Genomic DNA, 15,495 nt, shown 5'->3' with positions numbered 1-15,495 from the left:
TCGTCCCCTGTTGGATTGGTAGACACACACCCCCACACACACACACACACACACACACACACACACACACACACACACACACACACACATGGGTTTTTCCTTTGTAATAGGGACATATCGTTGACATTTCCTAGCCCCTAACCTTACACACACACTATTGTAGTGTGGACATCTCATTGACAAAAGGCATTTCCTAGCTCCTAACCTTCTCCATTACAACTGATTGCCTAATCTTAACCTCAACCAAAATCCAATCCAACTGGGGTCTACCAAAAGTCCAAGAGGTCCCCACAAACAGAGTCAAATCTGGGATTTGGTCCCCACCTTGTGTTAAGGGCACACACACACTCACAAGTGGGGTTTTCTGTTGTCATAGGGACATGGTAGGTCCACCAAATGGTCTCCAAAAGTACAAGAGGTTCCCACAATGAATGTAAAAGGTGAAGACCAGAATTTGGTCCCCACCATGCAACACACACGGGGGTTATCTGTCATAATGGGGACATAACATTGACATAAACAGATTGCCTTAACCCAATCTTTATAATAACCCTAACCAAATTCCAATTCAAATCTAAACTCTAAATTGAAGTTTTGACCCTCAAAAAAAGTCAGAACTTGTGAGTTCCACCAAAATGGTCCCCATAAGTGCGAGAGGTTCCCACAATGACATTAGGAGACCATTTGGTCCCCACCATGCAGCAAAAGCAAGACACACATAGGGTTGTGACTCCCCCAGCCAGAGAGAGGCTCATCCATGCGAGCAAGCATCCTGAAGGTTGATTTGACACTGAAAAAACAATGATGTGCGCAATTTTTGTCTCTTTTAAGTAATTAGTGGGATGCTAAAGTAAGGCGGATTTAATTCAACAAAATCCATCAGCTGGACAAGCGGAACAAATGAGTCAAGCACACAGTGAGGTGTTACAACAAAATGTTTGTTTGTTTGCTTTTGGAATTTGAAGGACAGTAGAGGCAAGAAAACCTCTCACGTGTCCCATGGTTATCAGTAGACTTTTAATGTGTTGATTTTTCTTTTATTTTAGCATGGATTTATGGATTATGATCAATTAGACGCCGTTACAATTTTTTGAGGCCTTCTAAGAAAGCAAACTGTGTTGAATCAAAATAAGACATTTGCAAACACCTGCTTTAATTTTCGTAAGCATTGATCACTATTTAGCCAGTTTTGCGAGATGTTATTGAACAAGCTAGCAAATGAATCCTTTAAAAAAATTCTAGTTGTAAAGCAGATATCACAAAATAAGATAACACAGGTAGATAAACAATTCAAACTGAACAGCTTGATGAATTCTTACTTTTGTGAACACTGATGAATTCAGACATTCGTTCGGTCTGCTTGCTTCTTTTAATGAATATAATGTGGTACAACCTTGGTTAACAAAAGCTGATAACACACAACTGCTTCCACTGCTCCCACCCATATATATATATATATATATATATATATATATATATATATATATATATATATATATATATATATATATATATATATATATATATATATATATATATATATATATAGCTCCAAGTATATACATATATAGGTTGCCGATTCCTGGTTCATCCCGAATTCGAAATGAAAAATATCTCAGCTGGCCACGACATACTATGAGGTACTATGCTGCTGAGAAATGTATGGAAATTAAGTTACCCGTAGGGACACTCACACCACCAGCCACAAACATTGGAAAGACACTCCAAGTGTGTATTCACAGCATCCTCCTGCAGTGCTCCTATTTGCCCCCTTGTGAGTGTTCCGATGGGGGAACCGATAGCTTTTTCTAACATCTGCGGGCAAACCTACCAAAGTCCCTTGAGGCATATAATAGCCCATTATCAGCATCTCTGACAAAAAAAAGCACACGTTTAAACTTCAATTACACCCCCTGCTTCCTCTTCTTCATGCATCTCATCATAGACTTGTCTTCTTCTCTTCTGAAATACGTTGCGTCATAAGATGGACAACCTCATTTAACCCCTGCCGCTGTTTCGCTCTCCTCCCTCAGAGATTGTAAGAGAAGGCCCGGGTGAAACGGGACAGAAGACTAACCCCAGGGGGAAATGGTGAGCCAACTCGGGCTTTTCAATGTTTTTGATGTGTGATATCAAAGGAAAAGCATACAAAGAAAAACACCAGGAGGCTAAAATATTGCATAGAAAACATGACACCTTTCATTATGCCATGCTGCCGTCCCGTCTAAATGTTTGCTAACGGGAGGTTGAGAGGTACACTATCAGTGTCAAATTTAGCCCATGTCGGGCTCATTTACTGCCATTCAAAATTGGAAGTATTGTCAATTTTTGACATATTGAAGATGGTTTGCACATGCATTCCCCCCAATTTTTACATTAAACCCTTTTAACAGCAACTCGCGAACGGAGCACAATAGAATTGTTTGTGTTGACAGCCCGAAAGCGGGCAACTTATGACATTTGCAAGCCTTTTCAATGACTTTGATGATTGTCTTAGCCTGAACTCCCTTAATGCAAAAGTCTTCATAGTCTCATTATGACGTAATAAATATTCCGATTTCAATTTCATAAATACTTAAATATACAACGTACTTACTTTTGCTATTAGTGTATTGCACTTTTGCAATTTTTGTACATAAAAGAGGTAGCCCCCCCCCCCCCCCCCCCCCAAAAAAAAAAAAAAAAAGATACATGTATGGGTAGGGCTTATGCCACAACATTGTGAGGGGTTTAAAGTAAATGCAGTAAATATATATTTATATTTGACGATGTTATGACTCTTTCAAAGTCAGCCCAAGTTGGGTGATAATAAGGCCAGGCTAGTGAAAAATCACCGGACACCCAGGGGTTAAAACCATTAGGAAGATATTCTTTTCTAATTATAGATAGCAGCCCTATTTATTATTCTCTTTTAATACTGTCCAAAATTGTACAGGCACAAAATCACAAATCAGAAAACATAACAGTACTGTTATGCACATAAAAAATGTTATACTTCACATTACAAAATCATCTCACCGGCCTGTTTAAACACATTTGTGGGCCAGAACTGGCCCGTGGGCCCTATGTTTGACAAACCTGCTTTAAGAGTAAGCTGCCTCTCATCTGTCTATCCATTTATTTTTCTTGACCTCTTTTCTCAACTGATACTCTCCCAATAGGCACATAGAATTGTATAAATACTGTATAGTAGAAACTAAATATACTGATATTTTTAGTGCAGACCATATCAACATCCGCTACTTGTCTTTGAAAATCAATTGAAATGGCAATATTGGATTTGGGTTTAAAAACGAAACCAAAAAAAGAAGTTGACCAAGTCGGGTGTGTCCCCTCTGGATATTGGTTAAGAAGGTTTTTTTTTTTTAAATACCTTTTTGGATGCACTGAAGATAAGAGGGGAGGTCTTTGTCAATCGTCAGAAGTACACAGCATGCTGGGGGGCTGTATGTTCGACACCTCTGTCCTAGGGGAAAACGAAGCAGCTGTTTCCTCTCTCAAGCCTGCTGTAAGCAAAAAGTCACGCATTCACCTACTCATATATATTCTCAAGAGACACCTCGTTTTAATTCCACCGCCGGTGGCTCTTCTTGCAGACCGAATCACTACATTGTGATTGCACACTGTAAGAATAAATCTCTTGCTCAGATTGCTGTGACCAGAAAATTCTCTGTGAGACAGGGAGAACGTATCAGGTGATCGCTTTCCATGTATCACCCAGGGACAGAAAGCAAATCCATTGTGAAATAAATGCCAGCAAAGGAAGCCCCTCTGTATCATTTAGCGGAGGTTTCGGCCCAATTTCACAGGTTGCGCTTTGGCAGAATGAGATGATATCAGGGAGGGGAAAAATTGCGCGCTTACATTGCAGTTATTTGTCTCCTTTTTTTTTGTCATTTGCAAATGTTGGAGTGCATTTCAAGATAAGGACACTTTGGGCTCATGCTGTGACAAGAAAATGTTGTCAGTGTTCTATAGCAACCAAATGTGTGTGTCTCGTTGCGCAAAATTCAGGTTATGAAACACCTCTGCGGAATAAATTTTGTGTTTAGTTAGGAAAGAAAATGCAGGATTGGAAAGACAGGAACCAACACACAAAAAATTGACAATAGCGACGGCTAACCAAAAAAAAAAAAAAAACGTAACATACCACTGTGGGCTGTGGCGTGAGACGTTAGCATCATTAGCATGTCATTGGCACTTTAGTAGTTGCTGAATGACATCACACAGGAAGCACATCGCATGACCTCAAACTAAGTTTACATGCTCTGGATAATCCAATAAGAAATAATATTGCTGACTTAAAAAATGATGCCTAGATCACTGGAAATGTAAAATAAAAATGTACAAATAAACTGACCTAAAAAGTTCTCCCTCTGCACTCCTCACCAACATACCAGCACCATCTCAAGGCAAACAAAGGGACTGCATTCATATTGTCAACTACAATTAATATGAGTTATTTAAAATGAGTCTCAATGCAGAGCTAAAGAAAAGAGTTTTAAGCTTTTCAATTCTGTGGTTAGGTGCTCTACCGCACCTGTGTCAAACTCAAGGCCCGGGGCCAGATCTGGCCCGCCACATTATTTCATGTGGCCCACAAAATGCTAATGTATTTATAACTGCAGCATGCATTGCTTTATTTTTAGCTCGTCTCTTTATTGTTTAACCACCTTGTCTTTTATAATATGTGTATTTGTATTTTTAAAAAGTGGACCTAAGAAAGATTAGTTGCTACCTCAGTATCAACTAATGTGGCCTAATGGCAACTTTTTTCTCATGCCTTTTCTCCCCCTGATATGCTTATCTGAAGTTTTCTTTTAAACTGGTCACCAGGGGACTCTCCTGGAAAGCAAAGGGAGACAGAAAAAAGGCTCAGTTTAAGTATTTATATGGAGTTTGAACTGATATTTTACTTGCCAGCAGGGGGCTCTCTCCACAGGTAAACACAATCATGCATGTTACCATTGTGTTGGTGTGGTATTTTAATGGTGTAAGAGGAAGAATACATTTCAGTAGATTACTGTGTTTGGGATAATGATGGAAGAAGAGAGCGTTAAAGTCGAAGGGGTGCGGCCAAAATTGTGATGTCCAGATAAATGGAACTGCCCTGCCAATCAACAATGATCACATTTCCGTTCATTTCATATCTGCTTTTGCAAGTCCTCTAATCCCGCCTCTTTATGCTACTCCCATAATTATATTATATACTCATAGCAAGTAAATTCTACATACAGGCCAATATGTACTGGTGAAATAGTCAGAAACCGATGGAACCAGCGCAAGGACCGTTATCCGTTAATCTCTAACCGTATTGCTTTTTTATATACAAAAGACACGGTCATGATGCAAAATAAATAAATAAATAAATAAATAAATAAATAAATAAATAAACGAACCTCCCTCTTAGCTTTGAAATCAAAAAGTTTTCGCCCAAAGTCAGCGAGATGGGCTCTGTAGATCATCCCCCACCCGAATAACTATAAAGAGGGAAAGCAAATTGTTTTTCGTTTGTCGTTTGTAAAGACGTTATACATGTACAACATGCACAACAAACAAAATTCGTGCAAATCATTGATGTTGTTGGATTAGAAATGCAACTTTGACACTATTAATTTGTTTATTTCTAATTTATAATCAAATCGGCGTTGCTGTGACCTTTTTTACTATACAATACATTTTCTACTAAGGGCGAGTGCACCAATGTGTATTAAGTTCTCATTAAGCCAATAAACTTTAGTTGCCCTATTTTAGATAGAAAGATTGTGATTGGCTGTTGCGCTGGTGCCTCGGCGTTCGATTGGCTCCTCCTTGTTTCCGGGGCTCAGCTATGCACTGACGATTTTTTTCGGTCTGCCCTGAGACAGACTGGAGAGAATGGCTGCCAGTGCAGGTTAGCAAAAATCTACATCGTTTTCTCTACTAACTAGTCATAAATAACACGGTTGAAGTTATAAATCGTGTGCTTGCGTGTTTGTAGAATATATTGTCAGTACTTGTAGGTGACATGCTGTGTTCTTGTTAAAGGAGGCCGAGCTCTAAATGACTCCTCAAAAGTGTTTGGCTGTTGCTAGCTTGGCTTTGCGGCTAACGTTAGCCGTTTGGCTAACTTTCGGCCGGTTAGCTTGCTACCTCCAGCTGATAGTGTAAACATTTGTTCGTGACCACAGACAAAGGTTTGAAAGTTTAAGCCGTCGTAGCGTTTATCATCGCCAATGACAGATAGGCCACGTCGCATGTTGTTATGTTGAACCGATATTTATGTCGGGGATAAAAGCATCTGAAGTTTCTCTTTTTTTAAAGCACCGAATTTGATGTGGTAATGCTTGCTATACAATAGCTTGGTGACTAGCCGCCTGCTAAAAGTTGTTTACCTGATGACGTTTACAACGCATCGCTTTGACTTGAGATCTGCGACGTTGTCAACCGATCGAGGCGTTGATTTTTTTTTTTTGGGGTGGGGGAGTTGTAACCCGGTTATCTTTCTTCCTCCTTAAGTTAAGAAGCTAGCTCTTATTTGCCGCTGTGTTTTGCAATCCCCCTCATTTCAACTCTTTGTCCTGTCAAGAAGCTAGCGTTGCTCAACACGAGGTGTTTGTTGTGAAAGTTTGACCCCCTCCCCCCAATAGAAACCAGATCGCAAGAGTAAAAGTGAGGCACCGATGCCTTTTGGATTCCACCGACGTGACAAGAAACTTGTTTACAAATGCTTGGAGTCTATCGAAGCATATCATTTATTATTGCCTGATACATTTTTTGTGGCCGTCAAAATACTAAATCTTTGACTTAATGACTGGCACTGAAACTAACTTTTTTGTCAGGGTCCACGTGTCCAAACTTTTTCCACTGAGGGCCAGATAGAGAACATTAGAAAGAGTTGCTTGTTATTATTACACTTTAGCTTCTTAAATAATGTAGACATGGATCAATCAAGCAAGATGGTATTGTCTATATAATGTCAATGCTTTCTGTAAAATGTGAGGAGGTAACTGTTTTTTTTTTTTTTCCCCATACTTTTAACACTGTCTTCCATCAAACCTTTTGATGTTTTTTTTTTCAGATAGCATTGCCGGCCATGTCAAAATAAAACAAAATCATATGCCGTGGGCTGTAAAATTCTGGACGACAGGCTGCAAATGGCTGTCGTTTGGACCACTGACATGGATCAACATTACCAATTTTTCTTTATAAAACAAAACACATGGTGACGGTTTTTGCAAGTATATCCTTCTGAGAACCAGCCTATTCATTTGTGTCCACTGCAACAACAAAGTGAATTGTATCCCACCCAAACATGAGTCATGATAGGAAAAGCCTCTACTGAGCACACAAGGACAATATAGGATAGCTCGAATGATTAAAAAAAAGACCAAACACAAATATTTAAGCTAGTTCACAGGAGGAAATGGGTGCTTTTTAGTACATATGCTATATTATCATTGATAGGTTAAAAAGAAATTTGCAAATAATCTCGCGAAATCTTGAAGCTACATTCATGCGTTTAAAAGAAAAACAAGACATGACAAATGATAGTGAGTTGTTAGAGGATATATGGAATATGCGAGCAGTCGAGTTTGAACTCCAAGGATGGAGCCACAGGTGTTAAACAGCTAAGCACTTTAGCTGCTTGTGCTCCTCAAATTCCACATTCAGTCTTAAAGCTACATGCAGATCGGCAGTGCCTACTAGAATGTGTTACTTTTCTTAGAAGTTTTTTGCAACTAAATATAATTTATGACCCCCCGAATTAATATTCTTTGCATTTTCAAGTGACAAAAACAAAAAAGGTGATATTGTATTCATTTCTATTTTTTAAATTTTAATTAAAGGGAGGAAAAACACTGTTTTACACATTTTAATTTGAAGATATTTTCCTGAAACCCAGCATATGAATTTATTTATGTCCACGGTAGAGGACATTTAGTTTTGGTCTATATCTTTTGACTCACTGAAGCTCCAGAGGACATCCTGGACCTTCTAGGGACGTCTCATATGTTTGTATGGAGTGCAATCCACTTTACTGCCTTGCTTAGACAAAATTGGCACAACAGTGGACACAAACAAATAGGCTAGGTCTCCGGAGGATATAATCAATAATTACGTGACCCAGAACTTTGATAACAAGCATTCGTGGTCAGTTTACTTCAATCAGTAATTTGTAAACTTCGGGTCTATATGATCCAAAGTTCAGGCCTTGAGCTGTCAAGCCACACAGACATATGGTTTCAAATTGTATTCACAATAATTAAAACATAAGTTGTAATGGATTTAATATTAGTTGATTTGAGTAAAAACGTAACAAAAGTGAATTGAAAATAAAGTCAAACTTGTCTGTCTTGTGTGTTTAGAGGTAGGGAAGCTGTTACAAGTTCAGAATGGGACACCTCCAAGCACCAACTACAACGGGGTAGATGCCATACACGCCTGCAATATCCTTCAGCAGCTCAAAGCTTTGTACGATGAAGCTCAACTCACAGACATTGTCGTAGAAGTGGACCACGGCAAGACTTTCTCATGTCACCGGAATGTTCTTGCCGCTATTAGCCCATATTTTCGGTAAGAAACCGTTTGCACATCTTGATTGTACACTTTGACCGATCGTTAATCCTCAAAAGTTTGAGTCTGTGTGTGCGCTCTTTGCATTGTTAGGTCCATGTTCACGAGTGGCCTTACAGAAAGCAGTCAACGGGAGGTCAGAATTGTCGGGGTGGAATCGGAATCTATGCACCTTGTCTTAGACTATGCCTACACGTCCAGGGTCACGCTGTCCGAGTCCAATGTCCAGGCCCTGTTCACTGCAGCCAGCATTTTCCAGATACCTGCCCTGCAGGACCAGTGTGCCCAGTTTATGATCAGCAGGCTCGACCCCCAGAACTGTATCGGGGTTTTCATGTTTGCAGACGCCTACGGGCACCAGGAGCTGAAGGAGCGCTCACAAGACTACATCCGCAAAAAGGTCAGTTGAATACAGCTGATAGGCCTCTCATTTACTATTTTTTACCTACAGCTATGGTTCTCAACGTTTCCAAACAACGCAAAGCTTTTTGAAGCAAGTACTACAAGTGAATGTTTCGTGAATGGTACCTATTTCTTTAAGGACTTTATTCCTTTTTTGTTTTAGTTCCTGTGTGTTTCAAGAGAGCAAGAGTTCCTCCAGATGACCAAGGAGCAGCTGGTCAGCATTTTGAACAATGACGACCTCAACGTGGAGAAAGAAGAGCACGTCTACGAGAGCATAATCCGCTGGCTGGAGCACGATCTGAGTGGACGCGAGGCCCACTTGGCCGAGGTGTTCTCCCAGTGCATCCGTCTGCCTTTGCTGGACGACACTTTCATCAGTCGAATACCCGCGCCGTTCGCTTGCGCCCTTTCCCTGTCTAAAGATCCCGTTGAGGCTAAAGCTCGCCTCACCGGGACCAACGGTTGCCCCCAGCGCCTGGGAATGACTGCTTCCGAGATGGTCATCTGCTTCGATGCCGCTCACAAACACTCAGGGAAGAAGCAGACGGTCCCTTGCCTGGACACGGCCACGGGGAGGGTGTTCAAGCTGTGCAAACCGCCCAACGACCTCCGAGAAGTCGGCATCCTGGTGTCCTCGGAAAACGACATCTACATCGCCGGGGGCTACCGGCCCAGCAACAGCGAAGTGTCCATAGACCATCGGGCGGAAAGCGACTTCTGGCAGTACGAACACGCGGGAAACCGATGGATGCCGCACGCGCCTCTTTTGCGGGCCAGGATCGGCTGTCGACTGGTGCACTGCTGCGGGAAGCTCTACGCGCTGGGCGGCAGAGTGTACGAAGGCGACGGTCGAAATGCGTTGAAGTCTGTCGAATGCTACGACGCCAGGGACAACTGCTGGACGGCTGTGAGTCCCATGCCCGTGGCCATGGAGTTTCATAGCGCTGTGGAGTACAGAGATCGCATCTATGTCCTCCAAGGTATGTTAAGCCGTCTTAGTGCAAGGCTTTTTTTGTGTGTTTGCGTGTACAAAAACAATTCAGCGTTGGTCACGTTTTAGATGTTCTCGTGCCTGGACTCGCTTTTTCAATCACACGCTTTCAGTGTAACATGGAGGGGGGTGAACAACCCTCAAAATGTAACTTGATGCTTCTCGCTGCTTCGTTCCCTTGTTAGAATCAGGTGAAAATGAATACATTCGTACTTAATACGTTCTACAAACGGGTGGATTTTGCTGCTTCCTATGCGTTATTAACTCATTACATCCCAAATATGTACTTCTTAGAGATGGTGCGAGGCACAAATCCGACAAGAAGAGATGTCTCACAAGATGGAGTCCACAGCAGGCAAATGTACACATTTTACCTTTAACGAAATGCACGCAACTCTTGTTAGCTGCGGTGTAATTTAAATTAGAAGAGAAACCTCGTGCCGCTTTAATCTCGCGAGATTTCTTCGTGCGGGATTTCATCCCATCATTAGTACATATATACAGAGTCTGAATATTTAATCCTCTCAACTTAATTTCCAATATATTTTTTAATCAAATAGCGCAATTCTTTAAATGTAAGACACACTTTTTTCCCGAAAATGGAAGGTCAAAAATGGATGCGTTCTATAAACGGTAATTTTGAAATTATGAATATTTCTTATTTGATACCATTCAAGGAAGATCGACCTGTCAGCCAAATAAGCAGAGTTTTGACTCACAGATGTACTTTTTTTTCTGCCTTATTCTTACTTATAATAATTCTAGTAATGGTAACGGCATTATAATCAATAAAAGACGCGAGCAGACTGAACCACCATCCGAGGTCATCCTTGTTCACACACAGGAATATTACTAAAACGGAAAAGTTATGATGCCTACAGCCGATTCAGTTAAGAGTGGCAAGGTATACGGCTGTGTGCACCGGTTAGAGAACATGGAAAAGTATTCCATTTATATTTATGTCCGTTTATGATGGTGAGCGTTTATGGTAAAACTCTAGCTGCGAGGAAAAGGAAAAACAACTGCTTCAAGCGCATTCAACGTTACACTAGCGAAGGGTGTGGGAAATCTGAAACACACTTAAACCACAATAAACATATCACGTACGGAGATGAGCAAAGGTGAGATTTATTCCGTTTTGCTATTGTTTTTACATTGTTGCCAAAGTGTCGGTGCGTCCTGCACACTTTAACATAGAAATTGCCCCCAAAATGAAGGGTGTGTCCTGTACACCAGTGGTCCCCAACCACCGTTGCGCGGCCCGGTACCGGTCCGTGCATCAATTGGTACCGGGCCTCGTGGGCCGCGCTGAAAATAATGTTTTGGAACTGATTTAGTTTAACAGTTCATTCATTTGTGCTTTGTTTGGGGTGATCTTTGTTTTTTGGTGCCGGTTCTGGCCGCTGTTGATATCACATAGTGAGAAGGATGATGTGTTTTTGAGAGCAGTAAGTCAGGGACGCGCACCCAGTCCGGCTATATAAATCCCAAGCGTTGACCGGCCCGTGGTGATAAAAAGGTTGGGGACCGCGGCTGTACATGAATGCATTTTCGATTTGAGCAATTGCTGTATTAGGGTAAAAGCACATTCAATCCTAAAGATGTAAGTAACCCGAGTCTCATCCAGTAGAACGTATGATTGTAAAGAAAACTCCTGGGTTGACATCAACGTCCACCGAAACAAAGCTTCTGATGGCACTCCATCGTCCGCAGGCGAATATTTCTTCTGCTTCGACCCCCGTAAGGACTACTGGAGTCATCTCTCCCCGATGAGCGTCCCTCGGAGCCAGGGCCTGGCGGCCCTCTACAAGAACTGCATTTACTACATCGCCGGCATCTGCAAGAACCACCAGCGCACCTTCACCGTGGAAGTGTACGACATCGAGAGGAACAGCTGGAGCCGCAAGCGGGACCTGCCCTTCGACCAGGCCACCAGCCCGTACATCAAGGCCATGCTGCTGCAGGGCAAACTGCACCTGTTTGTACGGGCCACGCAGGTCATGGTGGAAGAACACGTGTTCCGCACCAGCCGCAAGAACTCCCTTTACCAGTACGACGACGAGGCGGACGCATGGACCAAAATCTACGAGACGCCCGACCGCCTCTGGGATTTGGGCCGCCATTTTGAGTGCGTGGTGGCTAAGCTCTATCCGCAGTGTCTGCAGAGGGTGCTCTGATGTAGCGCGGCTTGCCGCGTGGATCCAAACGGGCCAGGCAGAGGGAGTGGTGTGGTCCTGCCCGCCTTGTGCCTGGTGTTACCTCGGGTTTGCGCCGCAAAGACCCTTTCTTTCATTCTTTTTTTTTTTTCTTTTTTTTTACAGACGTCTTAAAGCCGTCGAACCTTTTTGGTTCGACAAGATCAAGACCGGGGTGCTTTTAAAGATTGCAGTATTTTTCTTTTCCCCTCCCTTTTTTCCAGACAGCGCCACCTACCAACACCCATGCTTGCTCTAGGAAACCGTACAACCAATCATAAGTGCAATTACTCAACTTGTTTTGCTTATCGTCGAGCCACGCTCTCGCCGTTTTGTTCTTGATGCGTAGGTGAGGTTCCACAGAAGCGTATATACATGGTGCGCACTATGGAGGTATGAATGCTACATGCTGGCATAAAAAGTCAAATTCTATATATACGTATATAAATATATAAACTATATATTCATACGGGTAATGAATTGCTCATTATTAGTTTGCCCCCACCCCCGCCCTCCCCCAAGTCAAATCTCTGAAGCTCCTTTTCTAGGTGACTTATTTTGAAGGTAGTTGTGATTCACAGCAGTTTTTGAAACTTGTATGATATTTGTATGTTCCCTGCTCTCCCTCCACACGTGTCAAACAATACGCTATGTGTGGCTTTTGAGCTTTTTCCTTTTGTTTGTTGTTGTCGTTGTGTGTTTAGAGTCCAGTCGCACGGGGGGCTCGTGCCTCCCACCCCTTCAGTTGCTGTCGGTTTATGTGTCCCACATGAAGACAACCCGTGACGTGTAATGTCGGAATATTCCCTCTCCACATTGGAGAAACGACGAGAGCGAACTTTTGTGTCAACACTAAGTGGGAAGTTCAGACCAACTTTACCAGGCTTACCTCAAGAGACTTCAGAGCTATTCCATTCGGAGGAGACAAAGTCAAAGACAATTTTGGACATTTTCTGTTGAATGGAGCAACAATGTTAAGCTCTGCGCGCGTTGCTTTCTGGAGTGTCACTCCAAACACTTTGAAAAGGGGAAGTCAAGACCGAAAATTGATTTTCGATTTGTTCTATGTGGCCCCACTTGTCTAAACGCCGTCTTTGGATCAATATTTTTGTGGGAATATCAAAAAAAAAAAAACTATTTTGACCGCAGGGAATGACATCACAGCTGCTCGGGTAATAACCAATCGCGACTCACCTTTTTAAAACTGATTGCTTGTTACCTGAGCCACTGCGATGTCATTTTCGGTCAACGGCAAATGATAAAATGGCCGCTGCATAGAGAAAAACAAGTGGATTTCGGGACTTGGCTCATTCACTGCCAATGACGCCAATACACGTCATTTTCACTGGCTGGCAGTGAATGAGTTAATTCTGCTGGTCAATTTACGACACTGGCCTACATCAAAGAATCAATATACATGACTTGACTTCCTCAACAGTTTTATTTAGAAGAACATTTAACTCCTTCACTGCCAACGATGGCTATAGACATCATTTTCACTGGCTGGTAGTGAATGAGCTAAAGGGACAGCTCGCTTATTTTGCTTTTTTCAGTGGTAAAAAGTTGTCTATAATCAGTGCTTCAAAGGAGAAAAACAAACAATGGCGGGGAAATTAAGATGTGGGTAACAGCGGGTCATTAACTCATTCAATCCCAAAGAGGTGTTTTTTGTGGTTTAGTAGTTTAGTTCGTTTAGTAAAGAAGTTACTTTAGGTACTGAAGTAAAAAATGATCAATTTAGATGGTATATCAATTACTGATGGTGCTAAACAACAAAGTAATGGACTAGGTACTAAAGTACATATTTGATTGGTTGATTACTACCGCCGTTTTTAAACCCTCTTTTCGCCAAACACTTGAAAAAAATGTAACTAGGATTGAATGTCATGGACTCTTTATTTTATAATTAGTACCTAAACTAAATGATGACTTTTGAACTTAATTAATTTCTGAATGCTTCATTCACTGGCTCATGTAGTTGTGTGTGTGTGTGTGTGTGTGTGTGTGTGTGTGTGTGTGTGTATATATATATATATATATATATATATATATATATATATATATATATATATATATAAAATGTGTGTGTGTGTGTGTGTAAAATTGACCTTGTATACCTAAAAAAAAAAAAGGAAAAATACTCTGGGATTTAATGAGTTAAAAAGCCTAGAAAGAGGTCTTGTAATATCTGATCTGGATGTTGATTTTTTTTTGTAGCAATAATTCTTGGAACTGTGATTAGGCTACAAGTCTTGATATGACTTCAGTGAAAGTGCGTTGATGATTTTGTGTGCTCGTGTGATATTGAAAAGGACATGAAACACAAAAAGTGGTTGAATCGGAAAAAAAAAATGTCTTAACTCCGCATTGCACTGAATGGCTCTCACTTCAACTTTTTTTTTTTTGACAATCTTCTACAGAAAAACGAAGGAATTCAGCAGCTAAGCATTTGTGTGCCCGTGTGACATTTTCAGTACATTACTGTCAATTTTGGTCATGTGTCAGTCATCTTTGCACTACTACACAAAAGCGGCCCATGTTCTGGAGGAGCTTCAGTAACCTTTTTACAATCACCCCCCCCCCCCCCCCCCCCAATCCCTCCAAAAGAAAAAAGAAATAAAAAGCATCCATAAAACAAAAAAGAGAACACCGTAAAACAAATATTTTTTGCAGCGTATTTCCGAATCCACTTTAAAGCTTCATTAACACATTTTATAGTCGGTAAGCGAGCAATGGGGAACTCTCAGGATTTCTACTGAAACAGTACTGTATTTTCAATTGTTTTTTTCTTATGTGTAATATACTGTACCATAGGTTTGCTGTACTTGCACAGTTTTTAAACTTCAGTTTCTTTTTTAACTTGAAAAAACTAGATTTTTTTTGTGTTGTCTTCAGTGGCTTTTTATGTTATTTCCTATTTAGTTATAGTAGATTAATCCTGCTCGATTGCCTGCACGAGTAATACATTTGAATCGACCCCCCCTCCCCCCAACACACACACCAAATATAAGCATTACAGATCAATAAACTACATTTTGAACAGCACTCATGAATTTACAGTACAACGAGCTAAGAATTGCTATTGTGTGTATGAAAAATTCATGGTCCTGGGCTGCAATACAAAAAAAGCTCATCTCATCAAAATTGATGTGTGCGTCCGGGTGCTATTTTACTCGATTTCCTCATGCTTTTCATTTGGACAACTTTTGCTGGTTTGTCTTTTTGGGGTTATGGTTTATAGTGGTGGTTGAGCTCAACTGTGAATTTCACGTTGCACATAACTTGAAAATAAAAGAATACAAAGTGAGGAGAAGTCTGTTTAATTCTGTGCTCGGTGGCCTTTTTTTC

The 15,495-nt window shown here is 41.2% G+C and overlaps 1 protein-coding gene across 1 annotated transcript; it reads left to right on the top strand.

Moving 5' to 3' along the window:
* The first annotated feature begins 5,863 nt into the window (after positions 1–5,863).
* On the top strand, positions 5,864–15,454 carry kbtbd8 (kelch repeat and BTB (POZ) domain containing 8). Its single transcript, XM_088424556.1, has 5 exons — positions 5,864–5,893; positions 8,349–8,556; positions 8,650–8,956; positions 9,122–9,941; positions 11,666–15,454. The coding sequence occupies exons 1-5, from the start codon at positions 5,878–5,880 to the stop codon at positions 12,127–12,129; spliced, it is 1,815 nt and encodes a 604-aa protein (XP_088280682.1). The 5' UTR covers positions 5,864–5,877; the 3' UTR covers positions 12,130–15,454.
* The last annotated feature ends 41 nt before the right edge of the window (positions 15,455–15,495 follow it).

This window comes from Hippichthys cyanospilos, chromosome 9 (genome assembly GCF_059441005.1).
Source record: "Hippichthys cyanospilos isolate Australia breed blue-spotted pipefish chromosome 9, RoL_Hcya_1.0, whole genome shotgun sequence".
In the NCBI taxonomy this organism is placed as follows: domain Eukaryota; kingdom Metazoa; phylum Chordata; class Actinopteri; order Syngnathiformes; family Syngnathidae; genus Hippichthys; species Hippichthys cyanospilos.
Note: the sequence above shows the minus strand (reverse complement) of the source record. Positions and strands in the feature narration are given on the sequence as shown.

Excerpts from the sequence above, each read along its gene's own strand:
- kbtbd8 (XM_088424556.1), top strand. Across the intron at positions 8,957-9,121 it reads AAGACTACATCCGCAAAAAG|TTCCTGTGTGTTTCAAGAGA; the intron begins GTCAGTTGAATA and ends TTTTTGTTTTAG. Across the intron at positions 9,942-11,665 it reads TCGCATCTATGTCCTCCAAG|GCGAATATTTCTTCTGCTTC; the intron begins GTATGTTAAGCC and ends CATCGTCCGCAG.